General features: G+C 39.5%; 1 protein-coding gene across 1 annotated transcript in view; it reads left to right on the top strand.

The window, feature by feature from the left end:
- TAF4 (TATA-box binding protein associated factor 4) overlaps positions 1-12,299 on the top strand; it is a 41,944-nt gene extending 29,645 nt beyond the window's left edge. The window contains exons 9-16 of the mRNA XM_013952727.2: positions 1,401-1,548; positions 1,913-2,027; positions 2,735-2,904; positions 3,360-3,490; positions 4,865-4,990; positions 6,276-6,332; positions 6,414-6,533; positions 10,305-12,299. Coding sequence (XP_013808181.1) covers positions 1,401-1,548; positions 1,913-2,027; positions 2,735-2,904; positions 3,360-3,490; positions 4,865-4,990; positions 6,276-6,332; positions 6,414-6,533; positions 10,305-10,472 — 1,035 coding nt within the window. The 3' untranslated portion in view covers positions 10,473-12,299. The remainder of the gene's footprint in view (positions 1-1,400; positions 1,549-1,912; positions 2,028-2,734; positions 2,905-3,359; positions 3,491-4,864; positions 4,991-6,275; positions 6,333-6,413; positions 6,534-10,304) is intronic.
- Positions 12,300-16,455: the final 4,156 nt, after the last annotated feature.

Raw genomic sequence — 16,455 nt, 5'->3', positions numbered from 1 at the left:
TGATAGGTTGTGTGGTTTTTTTTTTTTTTTTTTTTTTTTGCTGCTTAATACTTGAATGTTCCCTATAGAACATTTGCCACTTTACTGTCTGGCTTTCTCTATTCGGAAGTTTTAATATAAAATGAATAGGAGCAATCACTTTTATCAATCCAGGATTTAAAAAAGTATTTTGGTGCTTACCTTGAAAGAAAAATCAATGATTATATTGGTCTTACTAACTCTATAACCGAGGTATTATCTACAAAGGAGTTAGGAACCTAGGGAAGGATTAAGAACTGAACATGCACTAACTCATAGTGCTGGGTTTACAGACAAACAGCTTGCATGTTTGGCCTTTGACTAAAAAAAGCACAAAAATATGTAATGGTAGCAAAAATAAACTGAGTTGCAGAATCAGGGAAATTGAATTTGTGAAATAAGGCGAGTTTGTAGATTACTCCAAACTACTGCAAAAAAAAAAGAATTTCCGAAAACTAGTTAAGGCCAGAAGACTCATTTACATAAATGGCTCTGGTTGTAGCATTGAATTTCAAGTTAGCAAGTTATGCTGAGCGCAGTTGGCAATCGTGCTAAAAAGAAGAGTTTCCTTTTTGTTTGCTTTACAACCATGTTTTGAGTTTAGTAATTCACCACTTGTGTGTGTGTATATGTGTATATATATATATAGGGGTGTGTGCATGTCAGCTTGACAAACAAATTGGAAAATAGTTAATAAGGGGATTTTAAAATGTGCTCGTATTTTTCCAGTTATTTCAAGTCAGTCTCTGAATACCTACATGAAAGTTCAGGCCTTTCTATGCTGTAGAGCAGAGCGTGGTCCGGAGGTACCTGCTCTGCTTGCTGACTTGAACTGTTAATTTCCACGTGGTGCGATGCAGCCCTACCTTTGAGTTCAGCTTCACAAGCAGTACAGCTGTAGTTGTATGAGACCGAGTCCAAGCTAACAAACCCCAGGTGCAATGCTGTGCAGGTGTGGCTTGTGCTGTTTCTGGATGAAGACAAAACATCTAGAACCAGCCGGACTATCTGTGCCGTGTCTCCATTATTTCTAGTTCTGCAGTTGGTTCAGGCAGGTGTAGTTTGTTGGGTCTGTATGTAGAAACCATCTGTGAAAAGTTGAGCTGGACCTTTTGTAATTGCATGTGAATTTTTAATAGAAATGGATTGCTGATTATTTTTACGTAGCAACTGGAATATTAATTTTTCTGTGAGGTATAATGTATCTAATTTTTCTTTAAAAATGCCTCAAAATACGCTAATCCTAGACTGATGGACAGATGTGTTTAGACAACAACAATCTAAAAGTTGATTGGAAGGTTTTGTTCTTCCCACCTGATTCTTAGCCTCCTCTTTGTAGTTGTTTCTCAGTTTACATTTCTTTCCTTTCCACCTGTTTGCAGGTTATCCAACAGTCTCAAAAAACAGGGGCATTGATAAGGCCTCCACAGGTGACATTGACACAGACACCAATGGTAGCACTGCGGCAACCACATAGTCGTATTATGCTTACTACTCCTCAACAAATTCAATTGAATCAACTTCAGACAGGTAAGAAGTGAGGATATTTGGTATATGCTGTATTAATAACATAAAGTTTGTTTTGTGAATGTCGGTTCTTAAGTGCTCTGTAGCTATCTGATGGCTATTGTACTGTACTGCTAAACCCTTCAGTGCATGGTGCCGTAGTGGCTGGGGTACAAATTAGTCAGGGTAGCATTTACAGCCACAGAAAATGTTTAGGTACTGGAAGTGTGTGGGAGGGTCCTGTTTCAGATGGGTGAAATGCTAACAGACACTGAGGGAAAATCTTTGTGCCAGACTTGTTACCACTGCTGCCCATGACTAGCTGGTAAATCTGAGCTCTGACACAAACCTGATGTATGGCATACAAATTTCTTCTTTCTTCTTGCAGTACCTGTGGTAAAACCAACAGTATTACCTGGAAACAAAGCTATTGCCACTGTTTCAACACAAGTAGCTGCTGCTCAGAAAAATAAACTGAAAGAGCCTGGGGGAGGTTCTTTTAGGTAAGGAACCAAATACTTATGCATGCTCATATGGCCTGAACAGCCTGCTGAATTCAATGGGAGCCTTTCCATTTATTCCAGTGGCGCTGAATCAGGCTAGACAAACTTGCAAGAAGTAGGGATGAATTTTCTGTGACCAGGTGTGCTACTTTCTTAGACTTTTACAAACATCTGTGGACATACTTATGCCAGACTGGTTTAGCATTCAGCTGGCACTGGGGGTAGATATCAAACCTTACAAACAATTCTTGTCTGGACAAGCAAATCAGATTTATTCCTCTGCTCCTCCCAACTCTGCTCAGGTTGCTCTGATGTGTAGCATGTCTTACAGTGATGAGTGCAGCTCATTATTGCTTTGTGGTAATGATGTGTCTGGTCTCTTGGTTTTCAATATGTTAAAATCTTACAGAAGAAAGGATCTTGAGAGAAACATTCAGGAAGTGCAGAATTGCAGAAGTTCTTCTAGTGCTGTTCTTTGGAATCAAATGTTGTTAGTTTGCTTTTATTACAAAATAAAATGCAGAAATGAAATAAAATATCCAGGTTTATTGTGTTTTCTGTAGTACAAAAATGCATTTTAAAAATTTCCTTTTTGATCTAAGCAATTCGTTGTGGAACTTCTTATTATATACAGTTGTTGCATTGTAGCAGCATGTGTAGATATAAGCCCTAAATGTTATGACTGTAATGAGTTTTCCTTTCCTAAGGGATGACGATGACATCAATGATGTTGCATCAATGGCCGGAGTCAACCTATCAGAGGAAAGTGCTCGGATATTGGCAACAAACTCTGAGCTAGTGGGCACGTTAACAAGGTCCTGTAAAGATGAAACCTTCCTCTTCTCAGCACCTTTACAAAGAAGGATATTAGAAATAGGTATGTTGATGCTTTTTGAGCTTTAGTAAATGAAAATTTCACTAATCTTGGGTATAATAGAAGGCCTTTTCCCATAGAAATTGATTTGGATATTTTAAAACTTGCTAGAGTACTTATCTTTTGTATATTCTGGTGCTTCTGGGCAATCATTCAGCTTATGAAAGTAGAAACCATTGTATCATATTTACTTACCATATTACAATTGCTGCTGTATCAGAAACCATTCTTCATTTATTTATTATATTGCAGCATACAGCCTTTAGTAATATGTTGTGAATTTTGTTAAGCTAATATAAACTTTTACATTTATACCATTTCCTGTTAAATGCTTGTCTGAGAAATACATGAAAGCCTTATTTTGCAAACAGCATTTAAATTTCCATGGTTTAGATCAGCCAGATGTTTAGCTGTATTGTAAAGTCATCTTTTACAACTGACTTTTATTCTGATCGTAGGTAAAAAACATGGAATAACAGAAATCCATCCTGATGTAGTTAGCTATGTATCACATGCTACGCAGCAGAGACTACAAAACCTCGTGGAAAAATTATCGGAGACCGCTCAACAAAAGAACATTTCTTACAAGGTAACTTTAATTGTACAAATATCATTCAGCAAGCGATCGTATTGGCCTTAATGCATGTGTTCTGATGTTCTTCATTCTACGAAGTTCATTTATTCTCCTCATTTATTCATTTATTCTCCTCGACTGATTCATCTTAAATTAAGATATTAATACAAGTGGATGACTAGAAAGCTTCAGCTCGTGTATACAAAATGTTTTAAAAACAAATGCAGAGGACCTCTATTCCCCCCCACACCTTTGTTTATTATGTCAAATGTTTAGAGTCTGTTCAGTGATTGCACAGTCAGATAGGCAGAAAAAAGATGGTCCTTAGTCTGGTTCACCACACCTGACCATTATACTCTGCATCGTTAGGTTCAGCATCACGTTGCCCATTGTAAAGCTGAAGATACGATGGATGCATATGCTATTCTTAATTTCCTTTCTTCAAGTGTACAGTATAGTGTACAGCATCTTTACCAACCAGCTTTTTGATCCGCTGCTAAACTACACATAGAAACTTATCTTCAGAAGCATTGGTTGGTTGGGTTTTTTGCCCACGCTGGTGTGTGCGGTGGTGTTCTAGTGTCTGTGTGTTCCTTATTTCTGCAATCCAGTAGGCCCACCAGGTCCTGGAATGAGACTCAGGGGAGAAAGGTGAATCACTGGACACACAGTTAATATTTCTTAGAAAGGAAATATTCTTTGGCTATACTGACCTTCTAAAAAAGGTATACTCTGAATTATGGAAGCCCAATTATATAACTACCTTAGCAAGGAGAGGATGCAGTAGCATTTAGCACTGAGGCTTGTACCACTCGGTGTCCCTGCTCCCCCAGTGTCAGCACACAGGAGAAGAATAATATTTTCTGCTCCGTTTTGATGGTAAACCATGTTAATGAAGGCACTTTGGGAAGAAGTAGCTGAATGTTAAATGAGCTACTGTGATCACCCATTCCTTATGCAACTGGCCATGTCCTATTAGGATGAGCTATCTGCACCTGTTAATGCTGCTGAGATGGATATGGGACTAGGGAGCTCTGCTTTTAATTCTCAAGAGATTGCTGCCTGACAGACATGTTCTTAATAGATGCAAATGCCTAAACAGTGTATTTAAAAAAAACAAAAAGGCCAAAAAACCTCTAAAGTATATTTGTGAGGTTAAAGCTACGATGATATTAGTTTAAAAGTCAAAATCTGATGAATTCATGGAATAGAACAAAATGCTTTTAAGAGTTCTAGCTGGTTTGACTGGTTTAAGTATACACTTGTTTGTTTGAAAAGGACAAAGTGAACATTTGAGCTTTAAATGTATATGTTCTTCTACAGTACGGTACAAGCTAACATCTTTGTTTTTAAGATATGTAATGAGAAACATATTTGCTGTGTTTTCAGGATGATGAAAGATATGAACAAGCAAGTGACGTTCGAGCACAGCTCAAGTTCTTTGAACAACTTGATCAAATAGAAAAGCAGCGTAAAGATGAACAAGAAAGGGAAATTTTAATGCGTGCAGCAAAGGCAAGTGCTTGGATTTCACACTTAAATTTGCAAAGTGTCATTTTTGACATCGAAAGTACAGAGTTCCTTTTCATTCTAAAGGATGTGCAATGAAGGGGAAGACTCTAATCTTCAAAGATAGAGCTTGATGAATGGGGTTTTTAGCTACAGCTCTGTTTTGCTTTCCATGGTAAACCAAGTGAGATAGCTTCTTTGCTATTCTCGTTGCATTCTCCAAAACTTAGGTGGGTCTTAAAAATTAATCTTTGCACTTTTCATAGTGAAAAAGATGAATCTATGTATTATAGCTTGCTGATACTCCTAGATGGAATAGAAAGTTTACTAGTATTTTGGAGAATAGGAATAGAATTCAGAACAGTTTTGACAAGTTGGAGAAATACAATAAATAGAAAGCAGTTGATGTAAGTACATGCGTAAGCACTAGACTTAGTGGTTGTACTCAGTGCTCCAAATATAGGATGAATATGACTGACTAGGCAGGAGCTCTGGATGAGACAATCCACAAAACAAACCTGGATTTTTATTGGATTTAGGATCCAGTATGAGTTTATAAAGTCAAAATCTGATTTATACTGAAATGTTCTCACTTAAGACAGGTGAATTAACACCTTCATTCTGCTCAGTTCCTGTTAGATCTGAGCTGGAATACTCTATTCAGTTTTGGGTCCTGCTTATCAAGAAAGATTTGCAGCAAAGACTTCAGAAGTAAAGCAATATGGAGGTCTGGAAAATGTGACCTGTGAAGTAAGATTAGAGGGTAAATCCATTTATTTCAGAGGAGAGAAGACTGAAGCGAAGACCTAAGTCTTCATTACCTTACTCTGTGAAACTGTATTTCACATATTCATATAATTCTCTGCTGCACCTGAAGTGCAACAGGGAAGACATAGGTTAATCACTGGAAAAAACTTAACTTTTTAAGGGTACTTGAGCACTGAATTAGATGGAATCATTTATTTTGCAGGTCTAAAGAATAGATGAGAAAAACAACAGTCAAAATTTTTTGATTATAATTAATCTTGCCTTATGTAAGAGTATGGATGAAAGACTGTCTTGAAGTTCTTCCTGTTTTTCTCTGTTTGTTGGTCAACTCAGACAAGAAACTAAGAGAATTGATTTATTGTAGGAAAACATTTTAATTGGTAAATGTGTGTTAGTACTGTTAGGCAATAGAGTTTGCTTTCAAAAGCTATGTAAAATGTATCATCTGTACCTGCTTTTGTAACTGAGTTATTTTTTTTCTTTCTTCTTCACTGACCCTTCCCTGCATCCTTTATCAACATAGTCTCGATCTAGACAAGAAGATCCAGAGCAGCTTAGGTTGAAACAGAAGGCCAAGGAGGTGAGTTTTCTCCTTAACGTAAACTTTTCTTTTGAAAGTTTAAAGAAAAATCATTAACTGTTCTTGTTCTTGCAAATGCAGATGCAGCAACAGGAGCTAGCACAGATGAGACAGAGGGATGCCAACTTGACTGCGTTAGCTGCAATCGGTCCCAGAAAGAAAAGGAAAGTGGATTCACCGGGCTCTGGATCAGGGACAGAGGTACAGTATAATCCTTATACCCTGTGGTTTTGCTCCATCAGCCTCTCTAACAATCTTTGTGTTCGGAGGTTTCTTCCCTTGTTTGTGGAAGTTTTCTGAGCAGCAGAAGCATATTTCAAAGTGTGTTATTTGTTTGCTCCAAAACCGGAGTCAGTTTTTAGCACTAATTTCATGACATAGGGATAATACATTTCAGTTGCCATATTCTCCGATTCATGGAACTTGAGGCATGTTAGAAAGCTATCGCTGGTCTCTCAAGTCTGTGCTTTTTTCGAACCTCCATAGTTTTGGAAGAGACATCTACAGCAGATCAGTTTGACCAATTCAATTTAATTTTGATGTTCTTGTATATCCTTTGTTCTTCCTATCAGTCAAGCCAGCCTTTTAAAAATTAAAAATGTCTCTGCTGGCTAAGTTATCAGTATGCTCAGTTTTTTTTGATTAGTTTAATATTCATTTAAATTCAGGTTGACTGGTGGACTATCTGCTGTATTTGTAAACCATTTAATAAATATCAGATAATACAAAATTGTTTTCCATGCAGAAGATGTTGAAAGTGTAGGTTTTTCTAACACTTAAAAAGAGCAAAATCTTCTTGAAAATTGTCATTAACAGGGTTTAAAAACTCTTTCCATAATTTGAGGATTTTTCCCTGCAAAGTTTTGTATCTGATAGCAATAGTTTTATAACTTTGTTTATTACTTGCTGAGCATCCTGAATTTTACTACTAAATCAATTTGTAGTCTAGAAAAGCCTCTTGTTTCAGAAGAATTCATCTTTTTTTTATACTGAGTTGCTGGGAGCAATAATTTCCCTATGCTTGATAAGAAATGTTACAGAATAATCTCAATAGTGGTAAATGTTATTTTTATTTATAAGAAAGAAGCTCAAGCCTCCTGGGCACCTTTAAGTAGTTTTGAGTTTTGAAGGTCATCAAAATGTTTATATTGGGAAGAGTAAATCTTTTATATTTTTGCAAGTTAACAAGTTATTGTATTAAAGGCTTATTTATAAATGTAGTTTAAAATTATAAAACCTGCAGAATGCTATACTTTTTAAAAGATAGATATTTATATAAATGATATGATCTCTGAGGACTATGTTAAAGTATCTCATGCAGTGGCATTGACTACTTATGCATGCTCAACCGTGCCACCTTAATAGTCTGTTAATGTCACTTAGGTTACAGAATGCATTTTACATCTACTGTGAACACTTGTTTAAATTAGTCAGATTTAGATGAAATACAGTTATCCTAGATGAATCACTTACTGGTTAACCAATTAAATACAGGTTCCCTGGAAATCTAATCTTTTTGTCTGTTTAATTAAGAACCAGCTGCTTTTGATCTGATAGACTCACAGCTGTGCTTTTGCTACTGTGTCACTTGACATTTTTAAATTGAGCTCCACTTGTCACCATTTGTATGCAGTTTGTAGTTAAGGCATATTACAAGGAGTGTGGAAAATAAGGTTTGTCACTACTTAGACACAGATTTGTAAATGTAAGCTTTTGATGGCTAGGAATACTGAATCTTAATTACATGTAAAATCACCTCTAACTAGTAATTGCACTGTTTCAAAATTCAACAGAACAGGTTGCTATCTGTTTTAGAATTTTATGTCTGAATGGGTTAATTGGAAGCTACCGAAAAGTATCTGAACTCCTTCTATGTCACAGGAGTGACACAGTTCTGTCTCTTTAAAAAGGCACTTGCAACTTTTATCTTTGCATTTAAAATATTACAGTCTATAAAATAAAATCAGGCTTGAGTTTCTGCTAAGAAACTCTACTAATACTACTTTTTCTGCATATAAAAAATGCATTCTTTCTATAGACTCATTAGTATTAATTTGTATGTATTTGACAAAATTTAGTTAGCATTGTGTGTGATCCTGCATCCTCTAGTGTCTATTGAAATTGATGGGAATTAGGCACCTAATTTTTACAAGTGTTTTAAAATACCCCTTTGAAAATCCAGCCTGTAAACAGGTCTCCTAACTACAAGACTTTAATGATTTGATGTTTTCTGGTTCAATGGATAACTTGCTTGAGAAACAAAAGTCAGACTTTTATTATTAGTGTTGTGTTGAAGCAGGAAAAGCTGCACTGAATATAGTGTAACACTAGCTGGGAGATGGTCATTTCCAACGCAAGTTTGATTGCTTTCTTAATCAGTATTGTACACTGATCATAAATATATTACTTTGACATGTGGAGGATTTTGAGTGGGGTTCTCAGCAGCTGTTTCACATGGCTCTTACCCTATAAATATTTTTGGCTTTTCTCAAGTCTGCTGTGTTCTTATTTAGCGCACTCCTTTTAAGTACTCTGAGCTTTTAGGCAGATAAATCTGTATTCACTGGTGGAGTGTTTTTGGACTTTCTGGTGTCACTTGATATGGAAGTCTCATTAAAAGAAAGTAGAGAATTCTAGTAAATTAAATATGTGGAGGAAAAACAATCCATAAACAAGTCTCTGAAATACTCAGTTTCCGACCACTCAGAACACCTTTATTATCTATATAAACACACGTAGAGGAGGGTATTGGCAACAGGCGACTGCCAAAAATATTCCGGACTTTAAAATTGAGATGGAAGTTAACTTTTCGGTCTGTGCCTGCCATCTACTGGTGACCGTGCCGTACTACTCCCACCGCCACCCTGCCGGTAAGGAAGAGCAGGAAGCCGCTTCAGAACTTTTTTGGGTCATTGCTGTTCTGACGTGTGCTTGTCTTCAGCTGACCTTGGTGGACCGTGTCCTTCTGCCAGCATCAAGCCTGTTACTGCCAAAAATTGTTTCTAGTGCATGTCCCAGAGAACACGGGAGGTGGTTAAAGCCTGGTCTTTACTGAAAGAGGCACCGTGTTACTGGACGATATTCCTGCCGTTGCGGGTGGCTGGTGACTTCAAAGCACTCCAAGATTTCCTTGCTTGTGTAAAAGAACCTAACAGCCCTATAAGAGTTATTTTAATATGTATCCCATCAGAACTGTGTTTTCTGCAAATGAAAATGCATTGGAGTTGAACCCAGGGGAGCTGCTCGGCAAACTCAGTTATCATCCCGGATACAGTTGCAGAAAGGATGTGGGCATCTCCAAAGAAACCTAATGGCCTTTCCTTCTGTTCCTCAAAGTGACAAACAGTATGCTACTCGCTTCTCTTGCAAGTCTGTGTGGCAAACTACCAGAGGGAAAAGTGTTGCCGAATGATAGAGGAATTCAGAGATCATTAGCGAATGTCTGAGAGTGTCCAGAGCAGCTGCTTCCTAATATAATCCTGAGCATGGCTGCAGCTGTTGCCACCAAAAGGCAGAGCTCGTGGCACCCTGCCATGAAGGTCGTGGGGGAGCTAAGACACTATTTAAGACCTCAGTCAGGTGGAGAGGACTGCTCCCCAGCTCATGCAGAACTCCGGAGGCCACCCTGGGGATCTGTATGCCAACCTCGTGAAGAATACCGAGAATACTGTCTGGCTTTTTTGGTTTGATTTGTGGGATTACCTGTCAGTAGTGCCTTCCTAAAGATAAGATCAGTGCCTTTTTTTTTTTTTTAAATAATATATCTATATTAAATGTCACAAACTTTTGAGTATTCAGCTATTATTTATAAATAATAATTAAAAATCTCTCTGATTTTGTAGCACTGTTTGACTGTTTAGTAGCTTCACGTCCGTAGTCACTTACTTTTTACCTTACATGTTTTCTCTCAGAAACTTTAGATTACTTGTGGGCATTGCCATGTTCTGATTTATCTGCTCTTCTCCTTTCCAGGGATCTGGTTCAAGTGCAGCAGTCCCAGGCAGCTCTGGAATTGGAACAACCAGACAGTTTACGCGACAAAGGATAACGCGGGTGAACCTCAGGGACCTCATATTTTGTTTAGAAAATGAGCGAGAGACAAGCCATTCACTATTGCTATATAAAGCATTCCTTAAGTAAAATGGAAAAGATCAAGGTATTTTTGACGGAGAGCCGCCTGAGGACATTTTTTTTATATTTGCAAATTACGCCTTTTTGTAACAAGCAAATGGGATATTGTTTAAAAAACAACCACCTCTTTACATGGAACAGTTTTATATTCCTGTTTATAAATAAACTCTTCAGTATAAGAGAAATACATTTCTGTAACAGTGAGGATACTTACAAGGCCTGTGGATACTATAAAAGGACAATTAAATTTTAACTCATCTCTTGATTGAGTGGCCTTCTTGCCAAACAAGCCATATATAAAGACTGATGGAATCGTTTAGCAAATAACTAGCTACCCTTTGTCAGCCCTGTAGCAGTTTCGACATTAATTGTGCATTTTAGTTCAGTTTTATTCAACTAAATCAATTATATAGGCATATGTCTACAGCAGATGACCTCATTTCATTTAGCTTTTTTTTTTTTTGAACAGTCAGTTAGCAAAGCAAACTGATTTTTAAGAATATTTATCTTTCCCCCAAATGTTCAAAATCTAGAGGGATATACAGTTAATTTTAAACATAACCTCAATTTTAATCACATTATTGCTTATTAGAGGCCCTGAAATCCCATAAAGGAGGGTTACTTCTGAATGTTTTAGCAGCATCTGTAAAAATGCATTTTATTTGCTATAGTTTGTAAAGCTGTAAAGTTAAAAAAGGAAAAAAAGGAAAAAAAGAGAAACCTTTTCAGCATAAATATATTTTACTTGCACTGTGTTTTTTAGCTAAAGTGAAAGCTTAGATTAAATAAAATCAAAGTTGAGAGGAATCATCAAAAGACTGTTTCTCAGTGTGAATCAAGTGTTGAAAAATGGTTGGTGTATTTTGTCAGTAATTGTACATAATTTTTGGCACATAACATAAAAATGGCTATGTAAACTATAATTATTTTGCTAAAAGACTGTATGCAAGCTGTGGGCCTACTTTAAAGATGTCCAGAGCAAAGTCCCTTCTTTGTACCTATTTTTTTATTACAAATATACTAATTGGTTCTTTATATTTTCAGAGGTTATTGTATTAAATTGTCTATTGATAGTACTTTTATGACTGTAAATACTTTGGCTTTCTTTGTGTGAACTCTCATGGTAGAATTTAACTCTCTTGCGTGTAAACTGAATGCTGATCAGTATTTTTATCAACACCTGACAACTGTTACACCCCTTTTATTTTGTCTTTTAGGAAATCCTGTCTTTCCATTTTTTTTCATGTAAATTTTGCACAGTTACTTGTTCATATGTAAATATTTTACTTTCAAAAATGAAGTTTTTAATTGCTATTGTTTTATATAGGATTGAAAGAAAATTAACTCCTTTATTAAAAACAAATTTATCTGTATTTGCTAATGTATTTTTCTCTCTAAATCTTTTCTCCTCTTGGATTTATTTTTCTTGGTACAGTAAACGATTAGTCTACCTGAGGGGATGCTGTTTCTTAAAGATGCACTTTGTTTCTTTTATATTGTTTTGTTTTGTCAGTGTTTTGGAGGTGTGCAACTTTATGAATCTTGAAACTTTGTTATTGTCTTAGGGATCTTGGACAAAGATGATGGAATAGTGGGGTTTGTTTTGTTTGTTTTTAAACAGGGAAACTTCTTGTAAGAGATATTAAAAGCATTTTGTTTTGGTCTAGTAAAGGTTTAATGAAATACCCTCACTGAGGGCAAGGCTACTCCCTCAAACACAGTTCAGAGCGACGGGTTTCAGTAGAAGGTATGCCATAAACCACAGAATTGGGAGCTCCATTTTAAAAATACAACCAGGAACACGTTTTTGACTATGAACATGAAAATCAGAAAAGGTGCATTTCTCACACTTTGTATTGATTATTTAGCTTTCAAATTTTTTCTGCATGGAAAAAAAAAAGTTACAATTGTGAGGTCCTGATCCTGCTATTAGAAAAATCCCAAGAATTTGAACATTATTTCTTGCATACAGACCGCTCTGCCTACAGGCCACTGCACCAAGCACGCCGCTGTTGAACCGGCACTCAGCCCTGCAATGACTTAGCCCCCGTGAGGACACCAGTCTCGCTGAAAAAATGGATTAGCTCCTAGAGTGGTGTACTCACCTGGCATCATCTGCTACACTTATTCGAATATTTTAATTGTTTGTAAACTCTAAACTGTTACAGACATTATGCAATGTTATTAAGTGGAAAGAAACAACTTTGACTTTTGGCCAAAGCATTGTCATAGCCTTCCTTTAATTGTAAAAAGTGTCTGTTGTAAATGTTAATCACCGCTGACCATTCGGCGAGCAAGCACGGTACCTGCAGAAGCTGCAGCAGGTAAGTCGAGAAGAAACTGACCTTCAGGTGTTGCTTCAAATAACAAGTGGGGGTAAGACGTGTCTGAGAAATTAAAGTTATCACATAATATGCTATACTGTGTGCTTCCCTTTACAGTAGTAGTAGTAGCTTAGAAACAGGCAGGAGAGGCCAATGGAAGGGAGAGATCTTCTGCAAGACCATAACTGTTGTTTTTCTTCTAAATAACATCTATTTATGTGCACAGTCAGCCCTTTGCTCTACATAATCTTTCCCAGCTCTTAACAGTCCCTGCTGTTTCAGTCTGAAAAGCTGGTTGCCCCTCGTCTCCTTCCAGAAGTGCAAGTTCATATAATTTTTGACTGAGGTATTGACCCTTAACTTTATTGCTGGTGGTGGATTGAATGCCACCTCATGTGGCTGTCGGCATGCTTCTGAGGAGATCTTGTGGCAAAGCAGTTGCTGATTTTGTGAAATTTTTTCTTTTTCCCTGGTGATAAAAGGGTAGCTGTTTTCGATGCTCAGAAGCTTGACGTTCCAAAGCAAAGCAGAGGCATTTACAGGGCCAGGTCTGCAGAACAGCACCTCTTTCAAGCATTCATGACCTGTGATCCCTGGCCTTGCACAGCTCAAATAGAAATGAGCCAAACCTGGTGCGAGATGCAGGAAAATTCACCAGAGGGAGAGTTACTTTGCAACCACGCTTGAATTTGCTGTCCTTTACCTTTGCCCTCTCAGCAGCTGCCCCAGCTTAGTGCTGCAGCTTCTTTCTAGCACCTCGAAAGCTGGAGGCGAGTGCCTGGAGCCCGCTGCGTTTGGGGGTCTCTCTCTATGCGAGTCTACAAAGCCTTATGCTGCCCGTTTCTTTTCGTCACTCTTTCTCCCCATTGCATCGGGAATGTGTTGCTTCTCCCTTGCCTGAAGTTCACCTGTGCATGTGCCTTCAGCACCCCATTTTATAGCAGCAGATTATAGCCTTGGTATCTCTCCCTTTTAACACGCTTGATTAGCTGGTGCATCGCCGTAATGGTGCTGAACTATGGTACCATTCTTTTTCTAGCACAAAAATTAAGCAGAACAATTAGGATATAATAAGGCACTCTGAATTCAATCTGTTTTTCATATTTTATGGCTGTATAATTAAGCAGATTTGTTCTCAGGGCACCTATTGAAATATATAATGAGATGCATGCAAGAATATTCTGATAAATGCCATTAAATTCACAATAATTAAGAATTTATTGGAGATTTTAATTTGATCCAAAAAGTAAGTTTTCCCCTCATTTCTGAGATCATTTAAATTACAAATAATACTATATAGCTACGAGAAGTATAAAGTAGCGCAATGATCATCATAACTCTTTTCTTATGCTTACAGTTATTTGCTGATCTGCAGAGAAGAGTCTTAACGCTTTGGGGTAAGTGAGGTAGGATGGACAAAATTTGGTTGGTTACGCAGCGGTTGGTACAATTTCGGCAGCAGTTTTTCCTGGCAGTGCGTGTGTAGTCCCCTGTATCCATGCAGGAGTGCAAGCCCTCAGGCCTGCGTGTGCAGGCTGGGAGGGATCCCCTCTTTAAAGATTTCCAGTATTTGTGCAAGGATTTCCACACATCAGGGCTTCTGGCAAATGCGGGTCAACCTAATGTTTTAAAACACAGTAAAACGTGCAGGGAGAAAAATGTTTAGATGCTACAGGTTGATCCTAATCTTTAGGTTTCGCTTTTGAAAATCTCATGCCAGCAGCACCCTCCGTAAGACTGACCTCCCGGTATTTGCAGAGGTCTTACTTAGCAAGCAACCCTTCGGGTTTTCATGCAAGTTGCCAGGGTGAGAAATTTGGGGGATTTTATGGGTGAGGGAGGGTGGCACGTTAACGCCTGCTCGGCCTTGCTTGCCTGACTTTGCTTTGCCCGGCAAGTGCCGCCTCCGTAGGCGAGTGGCCGAGTCCTCCTAGCTGGGACAAGCTTCGCCAAAGGGAGCCAGTTCTTTAAAACTTGCTTTTAGGAATTGGGCGGCAGTCCGTGTGTTTCCTGGGAGCTGCTCGCTCCTTGCTAGCGTGGGAGCGCGGAGGGCTCCGTGTGCGTAGTACGGCTCGTGCTTCGTAGCTGCCACCTGGTTTCGCTCTTGTTCTGCAACCTCGGAGGTGGCTTTTCCTCGTGAAACCCCGTGTTTCCCCTTGGTTCTCCTGCACGGCGAATTTGCTGCTGTTTTCCGTTCAGCGCTTGGGTTCCCCCCCCCGGCTCCCTCCTGGGAGCTCCCCTGTTCCGAAGTCAGTGCACCGCTTGTACGAACAGCGCGAGCAGCGCTTGGGCTGTGATACGTACCGCGGTTCGCAAAAGGACTGAATAAATGCATAACAAATCTTGCTGTCAGCGTGTCTGTGCCCTGTTAAAAGTACTATATGGTTTTACTCGAGCACTTACGCACTCTTCAACCCAGCAAGAGAATTGAGTTGCCAGGAGAAGCTGGGCGCTTTCTAGTTTACTGTGATGCATTTGGCGCTCTCGTTTCGAGCGAGCACCTTGGAGCGCTGCCCAATTATTGCCGATGGGGCTGTGAAGAGCAGCACGTCTAATTTCCCAGGAGCCCGGCGCCATGGTGTTTGGGTACAGCCTCTTTAAGAGAAAATGAAAACCGTAGCGGTGTTTCTAGCACGTCACCGTGTAGCACCCAGGCTCTTTACTCCCCTCTGAGAGGAGCAAAAGTCAAATCTGGACAAAAGGTGCGTAACGCCCTCGGCCCTTCGGCAGGACGGCGTTCTCATGGGACTGGTCAGTCATGCCTGAGAAATTATACAGCTATTAAGTGCCTTTAAAAAATAAATTAAAAAAAAAAAAAAAGATTCTTTCTCCCTTTGCGTGGTGATGCACAGCAGTGGTACGTCTGGGTGTGTGATTTGAGGTTGTGTGCCTTTTTTCTTCTTTTTTCCTTTTTCTTACACTAGTTTTTATCCTTACTCTTTTTCTTCCTGAATGCTGGGTGTATATTTTGCATGTGTATGCTTATTTTTAAGGCAAATGCTTCAGTGGTCCTGTCTAAAGCACAGCCCAAACTGGCTGTGCAGCATGCTGAAAACGCCGGCTGCGGTGAGCTCCCTTCCCTTCCCTTCCCGGCCCGGCTCGGCCCGAGGCCCCAGGGCAGGGTCAGCTGTGCCTCCCAATTAACCCTGCGAAACTCAGAAATAAGTAAATAAAAATAAATCACTGTTTCCCTGATGTGCCTGACTGCAAAACGCCCACGGGAGCAGGAGCCGATGGCGGGGCAGGAGCAGGGCCCTGGGACCTTCCCCTCTCCCGCTTGCAGCACCGCAAGCAGGGTCGAATCCCAGCTCCGAGAGGGCGCAGGGGGCCCAGCGAGCCCGGAGCCGCCTTCACCCCGGGGCTGGCGCCCACCGCTCCCTGCTCGGCCGCGTGGGTTTGAAAGCGATGGAGAAGCCGGAGCCGTGCAAATGGATAAACAGCTTCGGGGCTGCTCGCTCCGGCCGTGGGCTGCTCGCTCCCCAGCACCCAGGGGGCCAGCCCCTTCCTGAAAAGCTCCTTTTTCGTTTTTTCCCTATATCTAGCGAGCATTTGTGTAGCAGAGCATTTCAGGCGTGGATCTGGAAGTGGGAAAGGCATGAGAAGGTGAGGAAAAAAAGCAAAGCGCTGGAGAAGTCCTCCAACGGCCGGAGCGAGCCGTGGCGGGAAGG

This window comes from Apteryx mantelli, chromosome 18, assembly GCF_036417845.1.
Source record: "Apteryx mantelli isolate bAptMan1 chromosome 18, bAptMan1.hap1, whole genome shotgun sequence".
NCBI classification, from domain to species: domain Eukaryota; kingdom Metazoa; phylum Chordata; class Aves; order Apterygiformes; family Apterygidae; genus Apteryx; species Apteryx mantelli.
This window is presented reverse-complemented; position numbering and strand designations above follow the sequence as displayed.